The 15,010-nt window shown below is 39.4% G+C and overlaps 1 protein-coding gene across 5 annotated transcripts in view; it reads right to left on the minus strand.

Annotated features, from left to right (window-relative positions):
* Window positions 1–15,010, minus strand: part of Sgcd (sarcoglycan delta) — a 952,204-nt gene that overhangs the window by 100,767 nt on the left and 836,427 nt on the right. For all 5 annotated transcript variants that reach the window (XM_036196810.1, XM_036196806.1, XM_036196808.1 and 2 more), the window contains one exon: window positions 1,103–1,175. In XM_036196810.1, the coding sequence (XP_036052703.1) occupies window positions 1,103–1,175 (73 nt within the window). The remainder of the gene's footprint in view (window positions 1–1,102; window positions 1,176–15,010) is intronic.

Raw genomic sequence — 15,010 nt, forward strand, 5'->3', positions numbered from 1 at the left:
TATCCATTCATCTATCAAGACACAAGTAAGTGAGTTGATTCTATGTCTTGGCTCTTGTGAGATTTGTTAGTCCTCATTCCCTAACAATTTTCCTCTTTTCTCTCAGTCTATTTCCCATTACCCTTAGGGAGTTTTGAAGAAATGCTAGGGGTTTGGGAATGAAGTGATATATTTTTCATGACTGAGAATGTGTTTCTGTTAAGGGAATACAGGTTCCCCTGTGGCTGTGACCATTTCAGCAAAGTATAGCTCTGGAGATACATGCAGAAAGAGTAGATATAGCCTATGTGATGCAGATGTATCTGATTACAGTTGATGTCTATTATGAAGTAGTTAGCCAGTGTTGTCTGTCCTCTTCTGGTGATTCACCATTGGTGTCAGGTTAAAGAATTACCAAACACTGGGTGATTATAATCCTACCATAGAAACTACAGTTAGATTTATACCAACATACCATTTTGAATGTGTTTCTCTTGCGTGACTGTCAGCACCTAGGATGGTCTTTAGGCTATATCTCTATGTCCATTCATCTGTACATTGTTCTTTTTCATTACATGGTTGGTAGCAATGCACAGCATTTCAGATACCTCCCTTGCTAAAACCCACACTTATGGATATTGAAAAGCAACACTAGTGCAAAGAATATCTATAGATACTATACAATATTATATGGTGTCAAGTATTAGACATTCTGTTACATGGGAAACATTTGAATTGGGTTTAAAACCCAACTTCTTTTAGATAATACTTTTGGGTCAGCTGATCAATACCAATTGTGATTCGTTTTCTAATTCTATTGATTTGTAGCAACCTAGAAATAAGCAATAAATAGATAATAGATAATGTCAACCCTGAAATCTAATCACCGATCAACTTTACATAGTTAGCAACTTCTCATTCCAGACCTTCAATTTTTTAAGCACTCATGAAGAAAAAAAAAAAGAAAAAAATTATCACTGTCTATAGTAATTCTCGAATCTCTCCCAGTTAACATATTTCAAAATGAGTTTTAATTAATGTCAGAATTATTCAAAATGAGTCCTTGGCCAACCACAGACAGGAAACAGCCACTGATCAATGCAAATTGAAGTTAGACGCTTACCTTAGTTCCTTGAAGGGGTCTGCTCTGACATTAGGTGTTTCTATGGATTTTGGAAAGACTGTGCCTTCAGCTCCTACAGAGAAAAGACAAAATAGACATTGTGCATGTGGCATCACCCAGGGCATCTGCAGCACACTGATTAGCACTGAGAGCATGCATATTGCCACTAGCTTCAGGGCTTCAGACAGGACAGTGTTGAATCAATTCCTGCAAAAAACCCTTGAAAAAACTAGGGACAACTCCTGTTACAGCAGAGAGAGGCCAAGAGGAAAAGTCCACCTGGGTTTCCAAAAAGAAAACAAAGGAATAAACATTTAAATTAAAGCATAATTACATTACATCCCTTTTCTTTTTCTTCCCTCGAGCCCCGCCCATGTTCCCCCTCCTCACTCTCAAATTGATAGCCTCTTCCTCAAAAAGGAAACCATCTTTAAAAAGATGCCTTGAAATGGGAAGTTTTAATTCTTGTTTCTTATAAACTACTGATAGTCACCTGACTGGAAATTTTGAATACAGCAGCTGAGGCCCTTTCCCTGCTTTTTTATGCAGTACAAATTGTGTCACATGGGATTATATGAGTGGTGTTTGCCTGGTGTCAAGCTAAAGCTTTTCCTATAAATTAAGTTCTGCATTCTGATTGTAAAAAGCTGTGCAAGTGGAACATTAGGAGAGATCACTTGAAGTACATATATCTATGCTAAGTATTAACATTGATCTGTCCAGCCCAACGTTCAGCTCTTGCTTGAGCTATCAGCCTTTATTTGTACTACTTGTCAACATCAGCAGAACCTCTCAAGCTATAAAAAGTAGTGATGATCTGATTTTTATGCTCCCTAAGTGATTTCAAATCATTTAACCTACATTGTACTGGGAACAATTGCCCTGGATATTAGCTTTTCAATTAAACATAGCTGGGGCAGAATCCTGTACTTTGAAGAAGTTAAGCACTTCACCTTTGGTGTATGATTTTGATGCCGTTAAGGAAAGTGCAGCATCTTTCACTTACGCTCAACTTTCTAGAACTCTCTTGCATGTTTGTACTGCCTAGAAAGTCCCAATTTGTAACTATTACTTCATTTTAGATTCATCCTGGTGTAATGATGTGTCCAAAGAAATGAACTTGTTTATTTACTTAAGCAGCAACTAAAAAAATATTCAATCTTATAATAGCAGCAACAGACTGTTGCAAGCACAATTAGGAATAGTGCTTTGACCTCATATTGGACACAGCCAATGAAGGAAGGACTTAATTAGCAGGAACTTTTAAGTTAATGATTTTGAATGCATCCTATAGATTCCATCATATGTACTTGCTCATATTCCCTGCAGCAGACTCCTCAAATTGACACATTCAGTGGGCAGAAACAGTAAGTGTGGGTCATTTCCAACCCTTCTCACTCTAAAGATATTCTTGTGTGTTTGTCTGTGTGTGTATATATGTGCTCAGGTGTGCTCTTGCATGCATGCTCATGTAGAAACTAGAGTCGACAGTGGGTGTCTTCTTCAATGACTCCCCACCTTATTTTTTGAGACAGGGTCTCTCACTGAACTTGGAGAGTGTTGTTGTGGCCAGACTGGCCACCTTGCAAACCCTGGGATCCATCTGTCTCTACCTCCCAGTGCTGAAGTTACAGATGTATGCCACGAAGTTTGCCTTTCACTTAGGTACTAGGGACCCAAACTCAGGTCCTTGTGTTTGCAATAACAAGCACTTTACCCACTGAGCACTTCCACAGTACTGAAATTGTTCTTGCCTTTTAAGATTCCAAATAATTTCAAACATGTTGAAGTATACACATAATGAAATCTACAACTTGTTATGCAAATTACATAAGAATGTTCAAAGTTTTGTTATGCATAAATTACTAATTTTGCCCTGGAGATTTCCACATTGTATTTTTGTGTAAGTGTAGAATGAACTGGATTTTAGACTATCATGTAGCTTTTGTTAAATATTCAGCAAATTTGGCTTTGAAGAATGTATTAATTTCTTCTTTGGTATGACCAAACGTTTGGCTCACACAGGGCTACCCAACATTCTGATATTGGGACATGATGTTGCCACACATGATCTAGTCTACACATGTGTTTGGCCACATTCATAGGTATCCTGGAGCACATTTGGATGTGCCTGGCTTATGGTTTGAGGTTATGGTTCCTCATAGAGCTTGCTTATATCTGGGCAGTTCAGGTGGCAGAGACAAAGGGGATGCCAGCATTCAGGTGGCCTTTTCCTTTTCCATTTTTTATTCAGTCTCAGCCCCTAGCCCCCAGGATGGTGTGGCTCATATTTTTTCCCACCAGTTAATCTTTTCTGGAAAGTCCTCATAGTATGTCTGTCTAACACTCTAGAAACTTCTTTACACAATCAAATTGACAAAAGAAATTAATCATCACAATGAGTGTCAATTTCACATTCCAGCATTGCTAGGATACTTGGAGAAGCATGTGGTACTTGAGAACTGTGGAACTGCCAGGGATTAAACAACTCTATAGAGTCACATGGTGATGTCATGAGGCCTGGGCACATCCCCGGTCACTTTCTTTACTGAAGAAACCACATCACTGAGTGGGGACTTTCCTTACTGGGATAGAGCAATGTTCCTTTTAACTGTAGTTTTGCTATATGTCTGTAAGGGAAGGAGTTAGTTTGGTTATACTGTTGGTATATTTAAGTTCTAGCTGAATCTTCTTTCTTCTATCTGGAATTCTACAAAAGCAAAAAGAGTATTAAATTTTTTAAAAAGTCAGCCTTATTTGTCTGGCTTACACATATGGTAGCTGTTCTTATCTGTGGACAGCCTTCACTATGTGGACTGTTACTGCAACCATGACACTTACTGTTTTGTCTACTGCCATACACACCCCTACCTTCATTTCATCAGACATCTGAACCCTACAGTGATGGTATACAATATGGATACACTGTAGGACAGAGGCTATATTACATCAGACTAATCAATAAAACTTGAAGAATGGCATTTTCTTTTTAAAATGACTTTCAAGTATCTGACCAGTTTCTTTATCCCGGTCAAACCCTGGCTTGGTTGGCTTCTTCATTAGCCTTGGAAGATAATCAAAACTCACCTGCTACTTTAATTGTACACCTGGCTTTACTCAGTTCAAGGATGAGCTACTTATCTGAAGCTCATGGCTTTTGTCTTTATCACTCCTCTGAGCCAGTCCAAGGGGGAAATAAGTGACCATGATGAGGTATCTCAACACTTTGCACAATAATGATGCATGAAAAGGACATAGTCTCCTCTGAACCCCAGAATTCAGGGCCAGTTTTCTCTGTTCCAAAAATACCTTTGCTGTTCCCTAACTAGGAGAATGTCTTTCTCTTTGCCATATCCCCATTGCCCAACATAACCAAAGGCAAGCAGTAGGCATTCAGCACAATATGTATATAAAATGGCTACATCATTTATTGTCACCCAACATATACCACCCAGCATTTTTATGTATCTTATAGACAACATTCTATCTCTTCAACTTGTCAGTAGGATCTGTGTAAGTAGGTGCAGCTTCTTTGGGCTGTTACTGGGCAGGTTTCTGACTGATGCTGCAATTCCTATGTGAGTACTCATTTCCTGTCATAAAATCCCATACTTACATGGTAACATATATTTTAAGAGAGTGTCACAAACCACAATTCGAAATATTATTTTAACTCTACCTATAAAATAAAAAACACTGTAATAAAGGAATATGGTAAAGGCTACATAAACACACCTCTTTAAAGTCAAAGGTAGTCAGGGACTGTAATCCCCTCCCATACCAAGTAACCACTTATCTAAAGACTGCAGCTAGAATTCACATGGGTCTCATAACCATATCTGTAGGGCTGCACCTGCAGAGATTCACATGAGCATTTGACTATTGGCCTACTTTTAGATCCAGGACTTTATCACTTTGCTTTGTACATAGTAGGCTATTAATGTTTGAATATCAAATGCCTCCCCCAGGCTTATATGTTGAATATTTTGTCCCTAGCTATTGGCGGTGTTTTGGGAGGTCTTAGAAGGTTTAGAAAAGGCTCCAAGCTGAAGAAAGTAGAGGTGGGGACATGCTGTTGGAGGCTATGTCTTTTTTTAACTGGGTTTTTATATCTCTGTTTCCTTCTGCTTCCTGCCTGACATGTAGTGCACATCCTCTGCTCCCATCTCTTACTGCCATGTTCTGCCTCACAGAGAACACAGAGCTGGAGGACCACACTTTGAACCTTTGCATGTTGTAAGCCACAAGTCCTCCCTCTTTTAACTTGCTTTGATTAATGATGTGTTGCTAACTAGTTAATCCAGGTGAATGTAGCACCTACTGAAAAACAAGGCAACAAACACCACAGGGATATCTTTGGGTGGGAAAGGGGACTTCCTGTGGGAAGACATGGAAAGGCAAGATACCCTCATCATCTAATGCCTCACCTCTCATCATCTAATCCAGTAACCCCTGTGTTCTTTTGCTCATGGGGTCCGCATGTCCTGCACACCAAAGGCCATGCCTTTAGACCCAGATTTCTAGAGGAAGATATGAGTTTGCAGAGGGACCTTGAACATGACATACAACTCCCACAATGCTCAGTTTTCTTTTTAGAAAAGAAAGAACATAGGTTAGCAAAATGGCCCATTGGTGAATCACTTGTCATGTGAGGCTGAACACCTGAGTTCATCTTGGAACTCACAGGAGAGAGTGAGACCCTATGCATGGACAAGTCTCCAGACCTCAACACACATGCTATGGTGTTATGCATGCCTATGGTGAAGAGACTGAGTACCTTATCAATGTGCAATCTATACCTTGGGGACATGGAAACTGTTCTATAGTCACAGAGCTCAGGAGTTTGGGGTTCCAGACCCAATGTTCTTCTCCTATGCTCTGGACGATCTCTCTCAGCAGACTCGTCTGCCCTGTGCTTAGTCTTCTTTCTCTGAGTCAGAACAAAAATCAAGGATCATATCCTCAAGGAGTACTTTAAGCCCCAAGTTACCCGTCTTCCCCAAACCAATTTGTATCTGCAATGAGATACAATCTTAACACTTTTAAAAAAGACCTTTTATTTTCAAATCCTACCAGGTTTCTGATTTCCACATTTCTTACTTTTCCAGATAGCCTTCACTGATACAAATCCCCAAACCTGTCTTCTCCCCATTCTTGGGTAATATATTATCCTTGATTTTATTATTTCAAAAAGGCTTCTATTGAAACGATACCTACTGATTCTTTCTTTTGACACAATATAATTTACAGGCAATAAATGTTCATAAACAGTTTGACTGAAAAATCCATAAAACCATTTCAGCTTTATTTTAAGTTCCATTTAATGTCCCTCAAAAATGATTTCATCGATGTGTTTCCATTAGCTGGTTCTCTGCCCAATAACTTAATTCCATGCAATCAATCAGGAACTTATAAAGCATGTGTCAGGAGCTATCTAAAGTATCTTGATTCACCATAAAGACCAGCTCAATGGCTCTTTTCACTACTAACTCAGATAGGGGGTACACTTGTAAAAAATATCTTGAATGTACTATTACCATAGCAACAGAAACAGATTCTCCAGAAAGGACACTCAAGTTCAGAGCTCAGGGTTGCCACAGTTTGCCTTTGAGAAGTCCTGCATGTCAGGAGATCTGAGATCTAGTCTTCCCTCTGTGGTGTGTAAGGTGTAAGACATGGCATACCACCTCTCTAGGTGTTGATTTCCTCAACTGTAAAATGAGATGAGCTAAATATTAGAGCTCAGGGGTACCTTCTAAGCAGACTTTTATCCTTGCCCATCTCCTTTGCCTTCTGGAGAAACAAAGAACTCTAGAATATATACAGAAAGAAATTTTGCAGTGTTGTATTTTTGTGGCGCTAAGGATTGGAACTAGGGTCCTGAATATGCTAAGTGGCTGCTATACTAGCCCTCAACTGTATTCAATTGGCAGAATAAAACCATTAGGAAATAAATCCTGTAAGAGACAAACTAGCAGAAAGCAACATTTATTATAGATGGAAACAATGAAACAATAAACATTATACCTAACTTTTTAAAACCCAGAAAAGTAACTTGGATAAATCCTGAACTAGACATTAGTTCTGTTTCTCCATTCCTGATTTGCAAGAGACAAAAATCAATCATTCAGCCATGCTCCCTATCACCCATTTTCAGCTTGACTTCCTTATCCATTTTATACTCCAACATTGGTAAAAAATATATTCTTATCCTACCAAGTAAAATATGGTTGTTTTGAAGTTATATAAAGTGGGAATGGGTGTATTCCATGCTTTGCAGGGTCACTTCCAATTCTGTTCTTTCATAATAATTCAGGTAATTGACTAGATGACAAACTCCCATGAGGCAGGAGAAGACTATGGTAAGGAGCTAATCCAAAGTTCAATTCATTCAGCATGTATGTGTTGAGGAGGCAGCTGTAAGTCTTAGTAGCAGGGGCACACAGTCACAGGTTGGTAGAGTGGAACATCCTCTACTATCATACTCTGACTAGTTGAAACATTGGTAATCAAATGAGCTCACAAATAAGATAAATATTGATAAAGGGGCTGGTGGGAGTTATATCATCCTGGGAATATGGCCATTTTGCCAGCCTATGTTCTTTCTTTTCCAAGAAGAAAACTGAGCATTATGGGAGTTTTACATCATGTTCAAGGTCCCTCAACAAATCTATGAAATTTTCCTAAAATCACACATAGCACTCAAGTCCTCAGAAGAACTAAAGTTTGCTGATATCTGGAAAGTCATTAGGAATCAATGCACCAAGGCAGTAATGTAGCAATACAAAAGAATACACAAAAGCCAAAGAGTTCAGAAACACAACTAATAAAGAAAATTATGGAATTAGATCATATTTAGCAAGAAGCATCTATGATGGGTAATAGAGAGAAGGAAAGGTCCCAATGAGTACAATGTTCTAGAGTCTACAATTAATTATTAATCAAGAGATATGATTTGACCAAATTCAGAATTTTAAAAATTGTATGGCTGTATGTTATGGACTGAGTGTCTATATTAACCAAATATTAATATGTTGAAATCTTAACTCCCCTTGGAATGGCAGCACAAGATGGGGCATTGGGAAGTATGCTGGTAGTTTTTTTTTCCCCCATCAATTTAACACAAGCTAGAGTCATTTTGAAAGAGGGAACCTCAACTGAGAAAATGTTCCAGCTAGATTGGTCTGTGGGCAAGCCTGTAGTGTGTTTTCTTAATGGATGGTTGATATGGGAGGTCCCAGTTCACTGTGGGTAGTGCTAGCATTGGGTTGGTGGTCCTGGGTTCTATACGAAAGCAGGCTGAACAAGCCATGAAGAGCAAGTACTTCTCCATGGCCTCTGCATCAGTTTCTGCAATACTTGAGTTCCTGCCCTGACTTCCCTCAGTGATGGAGTTACTTATGTGGGAGTAGAAGATGAAATGGACCCTTTCCTGTCCCAGTTGCTTTTGGTCATTGTGTTTTACCAAAGCAATAGAAGCCCTTACTAGAGCAGGGATACAGCTAGATTTTGAAGAATTCATGATGTTGGAACCTTGATGATGGGACTGATGCTCATATAAGAAGAAATGCCAGATATGTCCTTTTTCTATCATGCAAACTCACCTGTCTACTATCTCAGGATGAGAGTCATAAGAAAAGACAGATTAGCACTCATCCCTCCTCTCTAATGTAAGGGGAAGAGTCAGGAAGTCAAGACAGGAAGAGGAGTCTGACCAGAATTCAGACTTTCCCATTACCAGAGTTGCAAAGAATACATGTCCTCTGCAGAGCATGCAGTTCAAGCTGGGAGTGGTACTCAGATGTCATGCTGCAGCATGGAGAAGACCATCACAGAGGCAAAGAAAGATGTGCAGAGCAGGGAGAGGCAGTGAAGGCGGGGCTAGAGGACTCAGAGAGGAGAGGGAGTGGATGGGCTGAGGAGATACCTAGGAGGGAACCACCAGGATTTGGGGGTACACTGGACAAGAGGAGGTGGGAAGTTGACCATCATGATGAATGTTCAAGCCAAGTTAACAAGTGTCCAAGGCCAGCTATGCCCATGAAAGCCATATATTCCTAAAGCAATATCCATCCATCTGAGTATTTAATATTTTAGTTATAAACTCCAGCTTCAGTTTTCTTATGATGAAGCAAGAAAGAGAAGAAAATTAAAATTAAACCACCTGCTGTATTTATAAGTAATGTATTTTAGTAATTATAGAAAGCCACAAATAATTAATTGAAAATGAACATGTTCTGTGAAAAAAAATAGTTTTCTGGTTAGAGTGTTAGGTAAAAAGCTTTTCACGTAACTGTCATTGTTAGAATTCTTCCTAGAACATGTGAGATAGTTTTTGCCTAAGTCCAGAACATTGAACTTGGAAATGCCTTAGTACTCAAATATAGTATTATTTAGATTGGTGATTTATTTTCCTATAAACTGGTACCTTCGACAGCACAGGAACCATAGTAGGTATAGAGTAACTTGCCAGATAATGATTTCAGGAAATTACTCAGAAGCGATTGTTTTTATACTAATTGTGTGTGTGTGTGTGTGTGTGTGTGTGTGTGTGTGTGTGTGTGTGTTTAAGTGCAAATGAACACATGTCTCCACATCTAGAGGCCAGAGATCAACTTCTGCTGTTGCTCAGAGGCTGCCCACCTAGCTTTTACACTCAGAGCTCTCAGAACCAGGGCTTGTTAATTAGGCTGGGATACCTAGCAAATTTTAGAGATCCACCTGTTTCTGCCTTCCAGCAACTGGGATTATAAGAGAGTGCCACCACACCTCACTGGCTCTTTGTGCAGGTGCTCAGGATAAGACAATTCAAGTCCTTACACTTACACAGCAAGCACTTGACTAACGGAGCCCTCTCCCTAGCCTCTGCATTTAATAACTAGCATGAACTCTTGGCTCTCTCCTGGGAGCAACATGCAGTTACATTTTCTCAAGGAAATGCCTGGTTATGTTTAGTCAGAGCTTCGAAATGACATGAGAACTGGAAAGGATGCTGAGTTTCCTCCACTTCTGCGACTGTGTATAGTGAAAATGGAGGCCACCATCTCAAGGCCTTTGCAGACACAAGGAATAAGTAGATCAGAGATACCTAGTTTTCATGGAAAACATCACTCGGGGCCATTTAATCACAGCATGTCTTCCCTAGTGGCATTTATTAAGCTGCTAATGCAAAACATCTGTAGTTGTTGTGAACAGTTTCTAGGAGACACAGAAAATATTTTCTTTTGGGGGATTAGGTTGCATTCTCCTAACCTAAAAAGAATAGGTAATTAATCCATTCAGCCAGCATTTGCAGGAAGCCTCCTCCATACATGGTTTGTAGAGAAAATTGACTTACATGTTTCTTTTTATAGAACTGCAAGTTAATAAATCTCAAAACACTCATAAAATTTGGGCTGGTACACCGGTAAAGAACCTGCTACCAAGCCTGATGATCCCTGGAACTCACTTGGTGAAAGGATAAATTCTTGCAAGTTGTCCTCTGAGCTCCACACATGTGTTGTGACACATCATGCTCTTACACATGAATAAATAAATGAAAAAAATTAAAATTTAAAATGTTAATAAAATTCATAGTTATTCTAATCACTGTCATGCAGTGTGCATGGTACAGTACAGGGCAATTTTCAGTGAGAAAGTTTGATCTTTTCATTTCCGGTGTCTTATTACAGCTACAGAGTTAGTTATATTGTTAGATGACAAAAATTAATTTCTTGACTGAAATTATTATAAATCATGCATTTTTCAATGCAGATGGTGTTGCCTATACATTGACAAGCTGACAAATATCGATTCATAGAGAGTGTAATGATTTATATTTATTGTTGGCTTGATAGGATGTAGAATCTTTCTAGAAACTAATCTTGGGCATGTCTATGAGGGGCTGTCTCAATTAGGCTAGCATGAGATAGGAAAACTCATGCTAAATGTGGGTGGAACCATTCCATGGGTTAGGATCCTGGGCTGCATAAACAGCAGGAAGCAAGCTGCACAGGAAACATTGCAGGTCTCTCTTTCTTGACTGCAGACGGACTCTTGCACCTGCCAACATGCCTTCCCCATCACGATGAATTACATCCTTTTAAACTATAAGGCAGAGTAAAACTTTCCTTCCTTACATTGCCTTTGTTGATTACTTTGTCACTGTGATAAGGAAAGTAACAAATAGGGGGCTAAAGAAATCTTTATGCACAGCGGTGTGTATATGTGTATTTGTATGGATATATTGTATTGTTATATATATATGGCATGTTTGCATGTACATATGCTATTGCAGACAGCATATAGTGAAATGCATTACACCTCATTGATGCTTTGCTACATTTGGTCATTCCATCAAAATGTACAATAGATGATGGATATGTTTTATTCATTGTGTTAGAAGATAATGAGAACAAGAAGAGAAGACCTGAGAGATAACAGAGCCTCATTAACTGCTCTGAATATTAGTGCCAAAGAATAATGCACTGAGTTCTCTTTTAAGTGCTCTAGCAGTTTCACTGAACCCATCATACCATTGAGATGCACATTATGAACATTTGTGTAGAGTGTGAAACTGTAAGCCAATTCAAGATTCACATATAGAAACATCCAGGGAAGGCATGGAGAGACACATAGTTTAACTAAACAAACTGTTCTCGAGAAACCAATAGACCCAAACTCATGTTTGCTGTATCATTATGCCAAAATTGGAAAAAAAAGAACAAGAAAAAGAAAAAAGGAATCATCTAAGCATCAAGCAATCTCATTTTAGTTTCTTATGCCCACATTATTTTTATAGTAGACAAAAGTACACAAATAAAGACTTTCAGCCATTGGTTGTATATCTGGTATAGGGTGTCCTTCGAGTCAGTAGGAATATGAATATCAGAGCATCTGTAACAAGGAGAAGGGGCCTAAGTGACTTCTGCCACAGAAAGCTGCATTTAGGCTGATCAAAGGTGGCACACTGTTGTAGGAACACTGCCCTCCAGGCCTGTGTGGGACAGGTGGCCAGGACCAGAGGAAGTTGGAGAAAGGGAGAGAGACAAAGTAAGCCTTGCTGTGACCTGCCTTCTACCTGAAACTGAAGGGCAGGTGGACAGCTCAATGGAAATCTCCACTCTCAAGTGTTTCTCATCATGAGAGCAATCAACACCAAGAGAGTCAATGGAAGTTGTGAGACCTGGAGACATGGTTTCTAATGGTTCCTTGCCACTGAAAAAGAAGAACAACTTATCACTCCTGTGGCAGAGCAGGTGGGTGGTGATGCCTTCCTACAGAGAAGGAAATTGAAGTATTAATTGAGAACTACAGAGAAACACAGTCTAAAACGTAATTGGAGAAACTTAAGAAAATCATTTATCGGAGATAAGATGATGACTTGAAAAGGGAAAAATAGCAAATTGAAATCTTAATATAGGTGATGAATCTTTCACAGAATTAAGGAAAGCACTTGAACGATTTCATTCAGAACACAATCTTGTTAGGAAAGGAAGCCATAGGTGGGCATATGTTGCAGGTGGCTTGAAGGTGACTATGATTTTGACCTTATCTGTTGACTTTACTCCCAGGATGGCCACCACATATTATTGCAACAACTATTTCCCCCTTTTCCTTTTCAAACAAAAATATCAGTGCTATTAATGAGACCAATGCCTCCAGCTAAATTACCACCTTTCCACACTCTCTTCAAACTAAAAGAAACCTTATCTATCATATAATCTTGCCTAATGAGAGGTGGGACACTCTTATGGAGAGAGGTACATAATGAAGGTGGTTGGTTCCTCTCTTGTTCCTTATTTCTCTACATGTGACATGCATAAGGGTCATCTTCCCAATAATGGAGGATTTCAGACACCCAGTGGTTGATCTTGTCACCATGAAGCCACCAGCAACTCTCTGCTAGGTCTATTTTCTTTTATATTAAGGGAATTTCATGACCCACTCACTGCTGTCTGAAATTCAATACTAGTGCACACACTATCAAGGGAGAGAAGTAAACTGATCCTTCCAGGGGGTCATATTCTTTAAAGAATTTTTTTTCACAAAAAAAAATCACTTTTCCTCCATCTTTATACTTGAAGAGATACAATCTTGATTTAATTTCTGGAGAGTTGTTTGTTTATCCCAATTATGTTTTTAAAAATATTTATTTTTAAGGGTATGTGTGCAGCATGTGTGCGCACATGCAAGCACATATGTGCAGGTACCTGTGGAGACCAAAGGTATCTAATTTTCCTGGAGTTGGATTTATATACCATCTGATAAAGGTGCTCGTAACCAACTTGGGTTGGTGCAAGAACAGTAAATCCTCTTAATGGTTGAGCCATTACCCCATCCCCTGGTTTTCCCACCAATTCGTTCTTGCTCGTAGTGTTTTGAGCCAGAAAGTACTTTTATTTTCTTTGCATTAAATCAAATTACTTGAGATCTACAAACAGCAGCACCATAAAGGAGTATGCCATAGCTCTTCACTAGTTCTCACCAACTGTTCTCACACTTCCATGATCCTCATCTGTGCCCTGCACGAGCATTCACTGCATTCTGTCTTGTGAGATGGTTCACTGACTGTGCTGGCTTTTACTACAATGGATGCTGTTTGAATCCAAGGGTCGTGTTGACATCTCTGCTCCCTTTCAGACACATTAACACAGATTTAGTTACTGTAAACAGGAAATGCTTAGGGCTGAAAAAAACCTCCTGGGGAGAGGGTGGGGAAGGAGACATATGAACCAGTCAGCTACAACTACTCTGCTCTGAAACCTCCCAATTTCCTATCCAGGTGATGGTTAAGACTGCAGAGATATGTTTTCAGTGGAATAGCCTTTTTACTATTCCAACTTCTACCTTGTAATCCCTCCAACTCAGTGCAGTTAAATCAACTGCTCAAAAAGTCCAACTGTAACGTGACCATCAAGCTTAACCCATCTCTATGGCTGAGTTTTGAAATACTGGTTTATGTTTGTTGACTCTGTATTTTTCACTCCCCTTCATGTCAAGCAGGTATCATGCCCTTCCTAAATCCTTGACGATTGTTTCATTAAGCGAAGATGTGTTTTCCATGAGGCATACCTCTACAGACCTGGAAAAATACCTAGGGTTGTATGTATACTGCCATAAGTAGCGGACAAAGGGATTTTTAATTTCTACCACAATTTCTTCTTGCCCTTCCTTCTTTCATCCTGGGAACAGCTCAGGGATCCCACTGTTCCCTTATTATTTGACCTTTTCTGGAATGCCTTTTAAATGGAATGATATTGGAGGATGACTTTTTTTTTCTGTCACTTAACAAAAGGCACTTGAAGTGAGTTTTATGACAGAAGTTTTCATTGGCTCAAAAGCAAATGTTTCTTTCAAGCAAAATCTTCTGCCATCTTTATAAAAGCTTAGCTAGTCTTAGTGAGGACTTTTTGGTCCTATAGAAAGGGGCAGGGCTTGCCAGAATCCATAGAGATGATAAACAGATAGGTAGGGACCAGATCTCAGGCTGTAAGTCCTGTGTCATCATTAGGCAGCCTCTCATTGGGGGACAGCTATGCTATGCCTCTAGGAGGCTGGGCCTGGGCCATAAGAACTCTTCAATCTCATAGAAGGTCTTGGGTTCCTTTTAATGTTATGAGAGTCAAGAATTGACATTTTTAAAATTTATTTGCCTATTCATCAGGATTTCATACACATATACAATGCATTTTGATTATATCTGCCCCTTGACATATTACATCTTCCAGACTCTCCTCATATCCCATTCTCAACTTCACATATTATTTTTTGTTCTATATAACCCACTGAGTGCAGTTAGAGCTGCCTATACATGCATGGGGGGTTGGATCATCCACTGGAGCATGGGTAACCTACCAGAGGCCATATCCCTGAAGAAATGGACTCCCTTCCCCATCAGTGAACAACTACCAATAGGAAAGCAGATAG

This window comes from Onychomys torridus, chromosome 8 (assembly GCF_903995425.1).
Source record: "Onychomys torridus chromosome 8, mOncTor1.1, whole genome shotgun sequence".
In the NCBI taxonomy this organism is placed as follows: domain Eukaryota; kingdom Metazoa; phylum Chordata; class Mammalia; order Rodentia; family Cricetidae; genus Onychomys; species Onychomys torridus.